The sequence below is a fragment of the Bemisia tabaci genome, chromosome 1, assembly GCF_918797505.1.
Source record: "Bemisia tabaci chromosome 1, PGI_BMITA_v3".
NCBI classification, from domain to species: Eukaryota; Metazoa; Arthropoda; class Insecta; order Hemiptera; family Aleyrodidae; genus Bemisia; species Bemisia tabaci.
Genome location: NC_092793.1, coordinates 48,391,915 through 48,407,723, shown reverse-complemented (window position 1 = coordinate 48,407,723; position 15,809 = coordinate 48,391,915). Strand labels below are relative to the sequence as shown.

Here is a 15,809-nt window from a genome sequence, read left to right as displayed (position 1 = left end):
TGATTGTGTCTGACAATTTCTTTCAGGTTCCTGAACGACCCCCCGGGTCGAGCGACCTTTCATGTCGAAGAAGATTTAGAGATTCCAATCCTGTACAGAGGCTGCGGCGACTTAACGCGGTCAAGGGATTCCATCGGAAGGTGCAATAAAAGCTATCACAAAATAGAAAGAAACGCACCTCGTTCGTTCGCCAACACAATCAATGCACTTTTGATAAACGATCCATTTTCTGATCGGGCAATTGCACATTCCGCTCCGAAGGGAGCTACTGTCCCCGCCCGCTCCCGGGACAATCAATCAACTAGTGGAGTGTGGGTGAGTAGATTCCTGCGCAGACGAGGTTATGGTCCACGGTATGGTTGGAGAACACTTTCTCTGGCGGCCGCGGAGCAGGGGGGGGGGGGGGTGGTGGAGCGGGAACTGCCATAATAGTGCAGTGCAACCGATGGCATGAGACGGCATAATCCATCCTCAAGGGCGATTGGGCGCCAAGTTCAAGAAACTCAAAGCTGCTAAGGAGACTCACGCTCCTTACGTGCTCTTAGTCGAAAGTCATGAACAATTTTACTTAAGGTGATTCGATGGACGCCATATTTTGTGTCAGAACGGCATGCGATATATCGCATCAATTGGTTCCATTTTTTCAGCTACTCGTCATTTTTCTCCAATTTTTAAATCGCAATTCTGTTGTCAGGAGACTAAAGCACTCACTTACCAATTTTAACAAAGAAATTCAACGTAAGAAAGGCGTGGTTTTTTAGAGAGAAAACATCGCATTGGATACTGATATCGACACTGCACTCGAATGCGATATTTTCTCTCTCAAAAAACCACGCCTTTAGTACGTTGAATTTCTTTGTTAAAATTGGTAAGTGAGTGCTTTAGTCTCCTGACAACAGAATTGCGATCTCAAAATTGGAGAAAAATGACGAGTAGCTGAAAAAATGGAACCAATTGATGCGATATATCGCATGCCATTCTGACACAAAATATGGCGTCCATCGAATCACCTTAAAAAGCCACAGTATACAAGGTGACCCGGGATGGTTACACACAGTAGGATAGCCAATGGGAGGAGGGGGGGGGCAGGGAGCACCGGTGGCGTAGCAGGAATTCTGGAAGGGGGGGGGGGTCCATTAAAAAACGTGACGGTAAATTTACATTATTTTGTGTACGTCCCTGATAATATTTTATGCCTGCGCTCCAAAAGTAAAAAGAGGTACAATTAACGAAGCTATAAGGGGAGAGGGTTCAGACCCCGTGGACACCCCCCTCCCCCCTTGACTACGCCACTGGGAGACGCAGAGCGTCATTTTTCGTGATTTTTAGGAATTCCTTGTCGCCCGAACCCCCCTCCCCACCGATGAGACAGTGTTGACATGTGGGGGAGGGCGAGGGATGTTCCCCAAAGAATATCTAGCTAGGCAAATGGTTAAGGAGCTTGATTTCTAGGGTTGAAAATAAATATGTTTCCTCTATAAAATCCTCCCTCTCTAGTGTGACCGCAATCGCAACATTTTGGATGATTCAGTGTACAAAAACTGGTTTTTATGCCATTTTCTCCAATTTTGCGGAAACTGAGCTTTCGAGGTAAAAATTATCGCGGCCATTAGTGTCTTAAAATTAGCACTTTCAAAGGCAAAAAAAAGTGTTTCAAAGACTGAAAACCCTCAAATCTCCCTGGAGCTCCCTACAATTCCCTTCCAAGTTGAGCCTTTGGTATTTTTGAGGCCATAAATGAATTTCGTCGAAGCCATTTTTAATAAATATAAACTCATAACAGTCGCAAAAATTCAGAGAAAATGCTAATCCTCTGAGTTTAAGGGGAGGGGCCTGCACGGCTCCGTAAAAACACGCCCCTGTCAGTCTCTTCGTTTGACGTTGGGGCTGTGTGACCGTGTGTAAAATGGGGTCTTGGATGAAGGACTCGAGGTAATTTCTGTGAAGTATTCTGGAGAGAGACATGGAAGCGGAAACCCATTTTGAACTCGACATTTTTCTCCGCATTTATTGGGAGCTGGACCCCGAAATGACCAAAACCAAATAGTTCATGCTGATAGGGCTGAAGAAGAAACAATCCAGATTGGAAAAGTTTGAAATGTCGCGCTTGCAGTGCAACGTCATGGACCGCTTACGCAAGCGAGAGCGTGCAAGCAACGAAAGAGGCCCACTATCTTGGAGAGAGGCTTGACATTTTCCAGGCGGATTTAATTTGAGGCTAATAAGTGAGTTACCGCTGCAGCGAGAGAGCACTCCATGGGAAAGTAACTGTGACGTTTTTAAGCCTTATTCAATAGCTCCAACACTCTTTATGCCGACATTTACACAGAAATTTGAACCGTTGCTTCCTAGTTTAAGTGCCCATGTTATTTTCACGGGGCATTGAATTTCATTCACTGGATGCCCTTATATGTGTCTTCCTGGTATGCACTTTCATTGCGTGGGCGCACTTTAGGAAAAAAAAGGTAACGTGTCCACGTTTCAAATTTTATTCTATTGGCGGGTTCAAGGGAGTAATCCTGGTGGCATAGTCCCCCTTTTTTTATGAAAATGATGAAGAAGAAAGGAAGGAATGGTCGGCAAAAGAGAAAAAATACAATTATAATTCGGAGAGCAAACCACGAAATATTTTTTCAAAAGAGATAAAGTACAATTAATATAATTTCTGAGAGCGGACCACGATATTGATATTTCTATGATGATACCAATAAGTGAAATAACGTCGTCACAAAATTGTAGTTTTTTTTATCAGATATTTGCTCAAATAATTTCTGTTTTTTTTTTTCAATTTTTTTTTGCTTTCTTAGTGACTCATTTTCTTCGAAATGAATGATGTTGAAACACATGAGGTTAAATTTAAAATCCGTTGATTTTTACTCAAATACGTAATTTTAAAGTTTTAATTTTAATTTCATTTTAAATTGTCAAACTAGTCTGAGAAAATAATTTGAATCACGCCTAGTTTCGGAATCATTAATATCTCAATTTTTTTTCAAAAACGACGTGCATGCATCTTATCCTCCAAGTTCTTCATTTGTCTTTTTTATGGTGCTGTGCTGAAGGGCTCCTGAAACCCTCCTTAATCATGATCCTGAACTGTTCAAAGAACGACTTTGAATGCAGCCCTAGGACGACCATGAATACAGCCCGCAATGTAATACAAAGACATATCTCTCTTCCCACATGAGCTCAGGAAAGAATAAAGTTATATGTAAAACAGGGCTCACGTGGAAATCGATTTACGCCCTTACGTCAGAGGAGCGACGATATGTCACATAATAAGTGCCGCGCGTCAGTGCCCAGCCCATAAGGTAGAGTGGTCGTAATTTGATCGGGTCCCGATGATAAATGGTCAGTTCGGCGCGGGTCTGAATGGAGGTGATTTGGCACGTCGATGGCTCCGCGAAAGGGAAAAAAAACGGGTAGAGGGGCAGGGAAAAAAGAAACAAAAGTGTCTAATTAAAATATAATGGAGTCGCCCAACCGCCGCACGAAGGGACAAGTCAATGGGAGCAATAGATCGTATTCTGTACGTCAAATAGGCGTTCTATCGATGCAATATATTGATATCGATTGGCTCAAAACAATAATAATAACCTCAAAAGTCAATTGAGTAATTTAAGGGAACGAACTTCTTGTGGCAGATTTTTGGTTCTGATGAGTATAAAATGGCAATGAAAAGTGAAGTTGTTAGGAGTTTTCTCATTTTCAGCTTTTCTTACGTAAATCCTGAAATTTTTGTTTGAGGTTATGGTCTATCGTTTGGAACCAAAAGATCCATCGAACCACTATTGAATAGAATCCATCGGACTTTCTCGGGTAACTTTAAAATCTTTCATCTGAATCAATACAAAATGCAGAAGTTCAAAAGGTTCCGATGGTTTTTTGGTTGCAATTCCATTTTAAAAACATTCCCCCTAAAAATGTGTAATGTGGCGAAATCAAAATCCACAGTTTTAGTCGAAAATTTCATATTCCGCTTCTCTTTAAAGCTTACACTATTGTGCGCCGTGTTGCAAGCGTGTCCCGACAGCGGCGCCTAAAAAAGACCGACTTTTGATGTTTTCCCTTGAATTTCTTCTTCTCTATCCCCCCAGATTTACGCTAAAAGCTCTGATTTGTGTTGTCACCCGCCGTGTGACAAGCTTAGGAAGTGGACTCAAAGCTACGTTGCCAAATTTTGTCTGAGAGTTCTGCTGCTTATTGCTGACTTGATTGCGGTACGTACAAATTTGGTAGCGAGGCTGGCTAAGGTGCTATTGTCATCGACAATTACCCTTTTAATGTAAGATCGAAAACAAAAGTGCCGTGCTTGAATTAGCTTCCTTTGCGCGGCTCAAACTTGGATAGTTGTAGCAGCGGTCGGCAGTCGATCGGGCACTGTCCATTCGAAGTTGAAGGACAACTAGAATCTTTTTTACAAGCAACCGAAGGAGGTAATCTTGATAAGAGTAAGGAGTATGAAAGGAATATCTTTTGAAAAGAGTTAAATCTTTTAATTTCTGTAGAGTTTTTACAATAGTTACCTGCCACTTTAAACTATAACCTGAATATCAAAAATTACCAAGGACTCATCATTTCACATTCTGGTTTTTTTGTGCATTTTTCAGAAAATATTTTATGAGCTTTTGAATTCAAAGGGAGTTTGCCGAGTGGCATCACCAACTGCTGCATAGGGACCTGAGATGAAGTAATCGAGGCATGCACTAATAATGACAGCTGATCGGGTAATAATTTTCCTTATTTAATTGCCTGTTTCATTGTTCTTAAATTTAAAACAACCTACATTCTGCACAGTTGAATAAAAATAAGGGTCTCTTTTGATTTGAACAAACTGTCTCTCTGTCTACATCATACATTGAGAATGGGTCACAGCCAGAGTGTATTGTTGCAGATTTTAAGCTAGAAATGCATTCTGGTTTTACATGCCTGAAAATTTCACACGCAGGAGCAGGGTGGTTCGCTTTAAGTAGCATTAAATCGTGCAAATTAAATCGTAAAAGTAGCCAGTGAACGTAATGTTTCAGTTATACATCGTCTCTTTCCGGATATTGTTCTGCAAGAAATCCTCACGCAATGGAGAGTACCTAAATGATGATGCATTTCGTTTCAAGTATTTTCCCTCCGAGAACCAAACTTTGTTAATAAAGGGTCAAGCTTTCCGCCGCACGAATCCATCGGGATTCATTGTTGTGTAATAAGATCGGAATGGTTTGAATATGCCTGCACATCGGGATGTCAACACTTTTAACGGTGCGGTGGCGATTGCGGACGTAGCGTTTGCGGATTCTCATGTTTTGATGGTGGCGATTGCGGACGGAGAGGTAGGCACTTGCATATGCTGTCCCCCACCCCTGCACTGTATATTAAAGAAAAAAATTACCGGAGAGACTCTGGATTCCATTCCGTGGATGTAAAATGAAAAAAATATTAGTACTAAACATTAATATTATATTAGTATTAAAACATATATAGTATGTAGATATTATTTTTACACTAAATTTAAAAAAAAGGCATTCCAGAAATCAAGAAACTGAAAAATAGTCAGGTTCAGTCTATTTCTGCGATTAAAAACGGGATGTAGATTTCACTCTGCAATTACCGAAAGTCAAAGACACATGGAAATTAACCTGCTACGATAACATCTTTCCGATCAAGAAACTCAAAAAATCAAGAAAAAATTTAGTGTAAAAATAAAATCTACATACTATATATGTTTTAATACTAATATAATATTAATGTTTAGTACTAATATTTTTTTCATTTTACATCCACGGAATGGAATCCAGAGTCTCTCCGGTAATTTTTTTCTTTAATATACAGTGCAGGGGTGGGGGACAGCATATGCAAGTGCCTACCTCTCCGTCCGCAATCGCCACCATCAAAACATGAGAATCCGCAAACGCTACGTCCGCAATCGCCACCGCACCGTTAAAAGTGTTGACATCCCGATGTGCAGGCATATTCAAACCATTCCGATCTTATTACACAACAATGAATCCCGATGGATTCGTGCGGCGGAAAGCTTGACCCTTTATTAACAAAGTTTGGTTCTCGGAGGGAAAATACTTGAAACGAAATGCATCATCATTTAGGTACTCTCCATTGCGTGAGGATTTCTTGCAGAACAATGTCCGGAAACAGACGATGTATAACTGAAACATTACGTTCACTGGCTACTTTTACGATTTAATTTGCACGATTTAATGCTACTTAAAGCGAACCACCCTGCTCCTGCGTGTGAAATTTTCAGGCATGTAAAACCAGAATGCATTTCTAGCTTAAAATCTGCAACAATACACTCTGGCTGTGACCCATTCTCAATGTCTGATGTAGACAGAGAGACAGTTTGTTTATATTATTATAAGACCCTTATTTATATTCAACTGTGCAGAATGTCGGTTGTTTTAAATAGAACTTACTTTGAAAGAAAAAAAAAAACAATAAAAAAAACAGTTACTTCTTATTTTCCCCCAAAACAATGGATTGTTGCGAACTGCATTCGAATGACCGCGATCGATAAACATGCATTTCGTTTCATTTATTTTCTTTCCGAGAACCAAACTTTGTTAATTGGACGTATTTCTGTCAAACGGAACTAAGCGCCATAGGGAGAGGAAGTTAGAGGGGGGCTTGGACTGGCGACGGAAACGGGCGTTGGGCTCGTTCCGTCCTATACCCGCAATGCTTTTCCATGGCGCTAAGTTCCGTTGGACAGAACGCGCTATCCGGCATTCTAAATTCCTAAAAAAAATTGGCGCTTAGTTCCGTTTGACAGAAATACGTCCAATTGAGGGTCAAGCTTCCCGCCGCACGAATTCATCGGGATTCATTGTTATGAATAAGATCGGAATGGCTTGAATGTGCGTACACATCGGAATGTCAACACTTTTAACTGTGAGTATGTGTTGGGGAGGAGCGGGAGGCAGATTGCTAAACAAACGGGTTGAAGGAGACGTCCAGCTTTCAATTATTAATTAGAACCTGACTGGTCAAATTTCAGAACAATGAAACAGGTAATGAAAGACTACCCTCCGTGAGCTTTGAATTTCCTTCATGTAGTTTCCCACATGGTTAGTTTTTAGGTAGTTTATCCACGACCACTTTTTTACCATTACCGTCCTCCAAGTAAAAATCTGGGGATTCGATAGCGTTGATTTTCACATCCCTTAAGTTCCTTTTGAGCGGGCAGGTCGAGGAATTCGTGGTTGTTCCGTGCACAATGTACTTCATATAATCTTCAACACGACACAAAGATACTTTTGCGTAAGGGTACAACCTTCCTGACATTCTCTTCGCCAGAGCTACTCGCTTGGCTGAGCTCCATTTGGAGTCTGATTTGACTCCAATTAGTTTTACCTAGAACAAGTGCCAACAATTCAGCGGGTTAGTTTTCCATCCTTTCTTTGCCGGATTACCTTGTTCGAAGGTACTCTCTCTTGCAATGTAATCGGCCGAGAAAGATCAGCCGAGAGGAAAGCAATACAATTTTAATGATCAACTCTTAACGACAAAATATATCATGAATCTTAGGGTATAGTATATTCGGAGGTGGACCCAAAACCTGGAGACAGCTCGAGGTCGGCATGAATGAAAAACAACTTAATCAGCCAAAATACGCATAACAAAAGAACAACTTAATTTGGGGAAAAGGCTGCAAAAAAAGAACAAAGGATAAACAAAACCCAGAACGTTTCAAAATAGTTACAATTTCATTTCCAACCGGAAAATAAATTAAAAATAAAATCGAGCCGTCGCTACGCTGTTATTGCGAAGTACAAGATAAATCCTGTGTGAAAAATGGAATTTTTAGAGGTCACGTAAACATCTGAAAGTTTGCGGCAATGCCACGTTCGTTTAAGTGCGTGACCAAATTCAAATTTTTGAATCAAATATGTTTGCACATTGTTTTTTATGGGGCGGAATCAATTGTAAACGGGCTCGTTTAAGATTTCAGATCCACCCTCTTCCTCCTACCCACTCACAACGACTTCACTTCAGATTCTGAGATGTACATATGAGAAAGGAAAATGAATTACATTTTACTACATTTTAGAAGCGTCTACTACTTTTAACTCATTCAAAAAACACATATCTACATAGAAGAGCCAATGGGCCTTAGGTTGTTTCTTAAATAAGCCCGAAATAGTTCCTCATTGCACATTAAGTTCCATCATTTCGACTGTTAAGCTCATTAAATGGTAACTTATGTAATTCTATTGCGGTGTTTCCATTTGTCTTCCTTTGCTTTTTTCAGAGAATAAGCCTTTACTGGAAATTTTTGTATACGATTTTCAGAGAGTATTTTTGTATGGAGAACTTTTGTCTCACAGGTTTAGCAATCCTGCGGACTCCAGCAGGTAGCCCCTGCCTTCAAGAGGATAGTGGATATGGTCACCGGCTTCTGGGCGTAAGAACCGCCTATTGGAAGAGCAGACAGGGCTCTGAGCCACTGGAAACAAACGGACACGTTGACAAAAGTTTTAAAGGAAATGTGATTTCATATTGAAAATGGCTCAAAAATCAAGAAAAGTGTATCGAAATAGTCTGTTATACATTTATAACTTCACAATCTGCGTAAAAAAGATGCGTTTTTCAAGCTTTTCCTTTCTGTTCCGTTAATACGGCACAGGTAAGTATTTTGTAACAGGAGTCGCTCAAAACTGTGCCGTAAAATTGTTTTGAAGCAGGAAGCTCATAAAAAGTATTTTTATTACGCACACTGTGGTATTAGGTGCACTGTTAAAAATCAATGATTTACTCTGAGTGAATAGCCGGAGTGAAAAAAAAAAATCCAGCGCGGAATTCGCGCTGCATTACGAGTGAATAGGTCAGAGCGTGAATATCACCAACAACGGACGAATTAGTTTAGCTCCCTCAAGTAGCGTGAATTCAGTGCCATCTAATTTCAGCGTCGAGTGGCTAAGTGGTAACGCGCTCATCTCTCAGAGCCGCAACTCGCGTTCAAATCCGTGCTGCGACAGTTCCGTTTTACATTTGCCTGTCAGATTTTCACTCCGGCTAGAGCGCGAAATTCCCGCCGAACTTATTTCGCGCCGGATCCATGCACTCAGAGTATAACAGGTGGTCAAAATAGCAACTAAGCGTGCATTTCGCGCCGGGATTTTTAACAGTGTGTGTAATTCAGACTCTCTCGATGCATTCATCGTAATTTTTGAGACATTTGCTCTAAGAGCCTACTCTTCATTTTGCTCTGGCTGAAGTTTGCAACAAGCCCAACAATTTGACGAACCTTACCTCTGTGTGTGAATCGCTTTTGTTCGAAATGGATATGTCAACGTGATTTTTGCCACACTTTGTGGCCGATACATAGTGAGTATTATTGATTGCTATTAATAGGCGGTGATCTTGCGTCTCCAAGATGTTCCCTTCGCTAAGCTCTAGCATATTAAGTGGATGCCACTCCGCACCCGAATGATGCGACCCTCTCCCACTCACTACTTTTAGCGTTATGAGCAGGACGAGTAGTTGCAAAAAAACTGAAATTTGATGAAAAGTTAGTGAAAAAGCCGCACAAGTAAAAACTGTTGTTACTGTTTAATGGAGACAACTTTTATATTAAAACGTTCCACCCTTCACTGGTAAAAAAAACCTCTTGGACCAATGCCGCATTGCATTGACTTAAGAGTGCAGTTTCTTGTCGCCGGATTTAAGAGTCTTGAACTCTTGTTTCAAGCGGATTTTGCATTGAAACAAGAGTCCAGACTCATAAATCCGGCGACAAGAAACTGCACTCTTGAACCAAGAGGGTTTTTTTTACCAGTGTTCATTCTTTTTGACAGAGCATGTCCTCAACAGGAGCAAACAGATTTGATTTTTGAATGACCCGCGACAAACGCAAATTGCATTTGGGACAAGAATTATTTAGGTGATTCGATGGACGCTATATTTTGTGTCAGAACGACGTGCGACATATCGCATCGATCGATTAGTTCCGTTTTCTCAGTTACTTGTCATTTTTTCCGAATTTTGAGATATGGCAATTCTGTTGTCAGGAGACTAAAGAATTCACTTATCAATTTTGACAAACAAATCCAACCGATGGCGTGGTTTTTTTAGAGGAAAAATATCGCTTTCGATACTGATCTCGAGACTGCACTCAAATGCTATATTTTCCCTCTGAAAAAGCTACGCCTATATTGCGGTAAATTTGTTTGTCAAAATTGGGAAGTGAATTCTTTAGTCTCCTAACAACAGAAATGCGATCTCCAAATTCCAGAAAAACGATACGAGTAGCTGAAAAAATGGAACCAATCGATGCGATATATCGCGTGTCGTTTTGACACAAAATATGGCGTCCATCGAATCGTGTCAAGTAGAAAATCATGAATTTAATTTGTTTACTGTACCTGTAATTTAAAGAATCTTCATCACACACGGAAAGAAATCCCTTGAAAAATTCTTCAAACTTCGTAAGTTACGACCCTCACAGTTATCTTTAATATTCATTACCGAAAGGAGCAGGAGTAAACGCCGAAGCCTTTTTGGCTACATTAATCTCCAAATTTTGGTTAAATGGTAAACAAATAAAATATTCAGTGGAGCAAATCGAATCCTTTGGTATTTAAATCTGAAAGTCTGTGTGAGGCCATAGCTCAGGAAGTTCAAAGTTTACTCCAAAAAGTTTCTCTCTTTGTAGGAAACCGTTGGTTATTTGTCACGAACCAATATTATGGCTAATAACTCGTAAGTATCAATTATAATGCCAACAAACGAATACATTCCAATCTGGTCATTAATTTTCCATTAATATCAATCAAGCGTTTATGATTAATCTTCCACGTACCGTTGTTACTGTGACTGCCGATATATCCTTATCACCTTCCCTTCTTTTTATTAAAATAACTGTCGAGAGTTCGGGCGCACTCAATCCGGACATCTCGAAGAGTCAAAGTTTGCTGCCTTTCGCTTATGATCAGTATACAATTTTGAATGAAAGCCGTCAACTGACTGAAATCAGAAAAAACGTCTGGTTATCTAACATATTACAAATAATAAATGTTCCAATGTGACCAAGACAACTACTACGCAGTGGTGTCCAAAAAGAAGATACCGGAATATGAATATTACAAGCATACGATATGATCGTAGGATTGAATTTAATCATAAATGTAATGCAGAAAATATTTATAAAAAAGTGAGAGAGAAAAAGTCACACTCATTTCAGATTAACGAATGAATAAATTACGGACCAACCCTGATTTTGGACTAATTTTATTAGGTGCAGTTTGCTTTGGAAGTACTCCTGGGCAGTATAATTTTTGTAACCGTAATGGACCCGAAAAAAACTGATTATAAGTATAATCAGACCGTTACTGTGTGTTGAGGCATCAGGTATATGAGCGTGGGCGTGTGTCGGCTTTGTGGGCATTTCTAAGAATCATCTATGGAAAAATATCGTAGATAGAGTTTCTGAATCATGTCACAAGATGAGGGAAACCAGTCATTTAAATATTCAGCCGGAAGGAACGGACAAATGAAGCAGTCCTGAAAATGGTATAGTTTCATTGCGCTTTCTATTAACTCAGCAACCACTTGGATTTATTTTTGAGGGTACAAGGATATTTTTGTTAGATTTTTTGGTGAAGTATGTTTCTGCATGGTAGCGGAAAATCATGGAAATATTCTGATCATGCATATGTATTATTTATCTGTATTATCATGTGACCAAGTGGCGAGGTATGAATGGTCGATTATCGATATTTCTTCATTTTAAACTTTGGTAAAGAATCGATTATTAATTTTGGTGCTCGTTGCCAACACCCTGTTTATCGATCCTTTAATCGATATATCGCAAAGCACGTCACGCCACTGATATGACCAAAATTCTCGGGGTTCACCAATTCGCGCTCCTAACCATCAGGTTTAGCATCCAAGTGGCGGAAATTGTTGTTTGCGGTTGATCAACTTTGGCATGAAAATTTTTCTCTGTGAGTTTCTGTCCGTCACCCATTGTAGAACGAGGTTTTTAACCTAAAATATACGATCTTACCATTGGCCACCGTAAGGGAATTTTTTTGGCAAACTCTCTTAGTCCGTGATTCACTAAGTAGAAGAGCGTTCAAATGGTTTCAAAAATTTCTCGTGTATGACCCACTACATGACGAACAGTTTATCGTAAAACTCTCCGTCTGTGTAAGATCTCTCCACTGCCTGCTGAGAAGTTCATAGGAGCCTTATTGAAACGGCGAACCCATTTCGCTTGAATTCGATATTTAATCATTCTTGTAGGAGGAAATCACCACCAATAAACATTTGAGGTTTTTTTTTATTATTGTAACCTGAGGAATTGGGCGAAAGAGATTGCATCCACCCCATTTTCAGTAAGGCAAATTTACTATTTCCACCAATTTAAACATTTCTGTTTGAGAGCTCTTGTTTGTTACAGTGTTACTCCAACTCTTTACAGAGCGATTCGAAAGGCTGTCTTAAATTATACATATTTTTGTATGGGAACGGAGTCCATGATATTAACAATCGTTCCGTTGCTATCGCTATGGGATTCCTATGGCCTCTGCGACTTGAGCGTTTCGCCCCAGTCTTCGATTTTTGGTTATTTTCGAGTCTCAAAAACCGTTGTATTTTTTAGCCAATCATGTCTTACGTCAAGTTGTGTTGATTTCTAAAATTCGCTTTCAGCGAGTTTTTTTCACCTTGAGATGTCGTTGTCTGACTGGGTAAATCTGCGAGAACACGAAGGTTCCGATTTTGGGCAAATTCTTTTTTTTTTGGGAGGTTCCGATTGGTTTATTTTTCGCCATCAGTTTTCTGTTCGTTGGTGCAAAAGATCGCCTACTCGTTGCTCTTGATGACGCCGCCATTATCCACCTCAATTTTAACATAGATATAAAGAAATAATACCCATCGAACAAGGCGGAAATTGTTCTGGAGGACCGTAGGATATATGAGCCAAATCAGAACTCGGTTGATGGATTAATCCATGGAATACAGAAATATTGCCTCCAGTTTACTGCGCGATGAGCAATGGCAAGTGAGATGAACTTGTGAACATGAAGAGCATAAGGCAAAACAATGTCTCACAGTGAAATGCGTTAATTCGCTGTCTCTTAACAGCAGTGGCGGATTTGTCAAGGTCGTCTTTTGTGAAGCCCATCAGCGTCGAGATCACTTAAACTGTTAATCTTTTTCTAGCCGTTAATGAGCGTCGGATAGCTCGGTGTTGGAGACGCCATATCGGCGCTACGATATCGTCCCTTTTTGTTGCGGAGCGGGGAGTTCGAAATCTTCGACGACAGTGACTTTTTATGGTTTGTATTGAATGTTATAGGACCAATTATCTAAAACAATAGTTAATACTTGGCAATTTAGGAAGCATAGGTCCCTTATGATGCGTATTCGGGCATTATTTGTAGAGTAAAAAATATCATAAGATAGGGTGACGTCCCAAAGTACCGGGACTGGTTCTGTAAACTTCAAAAGTAAGATAGATACGACATTGATTTTGGGTTCATTTTAAGGATCAACAATACCTATCGATTAAACCAAGATCAGCACAATCTATAAAAATTGACAAGTTTATTATGACAATTTGAAAATTAGTGAGGAAAGTTTTACCCCTCTACGGTTTTTAGGAAGATTTTTCGTCACCCGGATCAAAAAGTAATATTCGTATCCACTTTCCTCGAATCTTCCATAACTTCCTTTTGCTTTTAAGTACAGTCCATCAAACCGGATGCATTTTTCATGCGGCTCTTGCCACTTATCCAACATTGTTTTCATGAATTCATCTTGGGATGAGTTGAGAAAGTTTTTTGGAAATGATTCTGGATTTTGTCTTCGCATCGAATCTTCGTCGCGAAGTCCTTTTTAAGCGTAGGAAACATCAAAAATCACATGGACCAGTCAGGGCTATAAAGAGGGATGAGGGATTGTTTTTCAACTCCATTTTACTCATAAAAATTCACGTGTTAGCTCGATGTGATGAGGCCGCGCTTTGTGTCTTGATGGAGTATCCACGAAGCTCTCACGTCCGACCGTTCCGGGAAATGCTGCATTCTCAACTCCTTTAGTACTTTGCAATAATACGCACTGTAAACTGTTGTGTTTGATGGTACAAAATATTGATAAATGACACCTCGAAAATAAAAAAAACACAATAAGCATCACTTTATCGGCCGACTTTTCGATTTACGGCGATGAAGAATCTTCCTTAAAAACCGTAGGCGTAAACTTTCCTCGCTGATTTCAAATTGCCATAACTCGGTCAATTTTTATCCGATTGAGCTGATCTTGGTTTTAATCGATGGGTATTGAGTTGATCTTTAAAATGAAATCAAGATCATGTCTGTATCTATCTTACTTTCGAAGTTACAGAACAAGTCCCGGTGCTTTTGGGACACCTTACGTATACTTTACGCCGAAAAAGCGACCCTGAAACTTAAATGCGTTAACTTCCGAAAACCATATATAATCCAACGAAAATAAATAATTGGTACATAACAGCTTTCTTGTATGCAAAGAAAATAATTAAAAATGTTAAAAAAGAGATGTCAACACAAAATTACATAGCCCCTTCAATTCAGAAGATACTACAAACTAACTGTACCTTAACATTTTCATATCCCAGAAGCTAACGTTCCCATGACGAATATCGCTATCGCTAGCGATTGCAAAATCCAACTTGTTTCTTCTTGAAATTAAATTTTTAAAGGCCTGAAATTCAAACCATATCTTCCTGGTTTGATTTGCCATTTTCGGGCGTTTTCTGTGCAAAAATGTTTGTAAAATACTCCTCTGTAGGCTGGTAATGCAGGTATCAATAGTTGGACTTTGAATCTTAAGTCAGTCTTCCCGTAGGCGGTCACACATTTGAATATTATCGTAAGTAAGAAGAACACAAGTTCTTCTTGGATCTTCAAAAATTATTATAGATTATTATATATTATTACCGGACTTAAAATTAAATGCATCTGATTTTTACCTGTTTCACTGGCTGCGGCAGGAATAGAACTCGAGGTAATTGAAGAGACACAAGCTTTTATATTTTTCACGCGCTTATCTGCTTGCGTCACAACTCTGGAGACACTTGCATTGCAGCTGTCACATTGCACGAACTTCGTCCCACGAAATTCAAGTCGGCTTGAATGATAAAACGCAAAGACATAATTTGCAGGTAGAGCGTAATCGAGAAGAGAAAAAAAATTGACTTTGCACAGTCGCTAACCTGCAGGCTATAAGAATAAAATGACTATGTAAGACTAACCGACGGAATGCAGCAGGAAAGAGCCAAACTTTTCTGTTAATGGGACCAATTTTAAGTTACGTCACTCTGTAGGAGGGGAGAAAAGTTCGTTTATCACTGATTGAAATTACGAAAACGTCGCCTTTTTTGAAAAAAATGTCGACAGACAATTCTGATTTTTATTGTAAAAGAGGAATCCTATTCAGGGCCGGATTAAGGGGGTGGCCACATGGGCCGCGGCCCATGGCGGCAAATCTAGGAGGCGGCAAATTTTGCAATTTTTTTAAATGTAGGTATAAGAAAAAATCGGATTTAGGAAAAAATTACAAATAAGATCTCTCATTTCCTGAGAGTATAGTAATTTCTAATTTTGTCGTCTTTCGGTGATACGAGAGACAGCACCTTTAATTAATCGAGTTAACAGAGAGAGACTAAACACGCAATTCGGCCAGGAACACGAGACTGGGACTGAGAGAGAAATGATGACGAGCACTTGAGATGAAAAGGAGAAGCCCTCGGCGCGGCGGTCGGCATGTAACACATATTAGCGCCTACATTCTTACAAGACTGCACGAGTACTTCACGC

At 39.8% G+C, this 15,809-nt stretch overlaps 1 protein-coding gene across 1 annotated transcript; it reads right to left on the bottom strand.

Annotated features, from left to right (window-relative positions):
* Window positions 1-4,472: 4,472 nt before the first annotated feature.
* LOC109038927 (uncharacterized) lies at window positions 4,473-15,603 on the bottom strand. The gene is made up of 4 exons (XM_019054199.2): window positions 14,963-15,603; window positions 10,808-10,971; window positions 9,259-9,500; window positions 4,473-7,359 (listed from the first exon to the last, which is right to left on the bottom strand). The coding sequence occupies exons 3-4, from the start codon at window positions 9,406-9,408 to the stop codon at window positions 7,075-7,077; spliced, it is 435 nt and encodes a 144-aa protein (XP_018909744.2). The 5' UTR covers window positions 9,409-9,500; window positions 10,808-10,971; window positions 14,963-15,603; the 3' UTR covers window positions 4,473-7,074.
* Window positions 15,604-15,809: the final 206 nt, after the last annotated feature.

Coding starts and splice junctions, on each gene's coding strand:
- LOC109038927 (XM_019054199.2), bottom strand. CDS start 9,408: ATGCTAGAGCTTAGCGAAGGGAACATCTTGGAGACGCAAGATCACCGC. Junction 7,360..9,258: donor AAAGCGATTCACACACAGAG/GTAAGGTTCGTC, acceptor CACTTGTTCTAG/GTAAAACTAATTGGAGTCAA.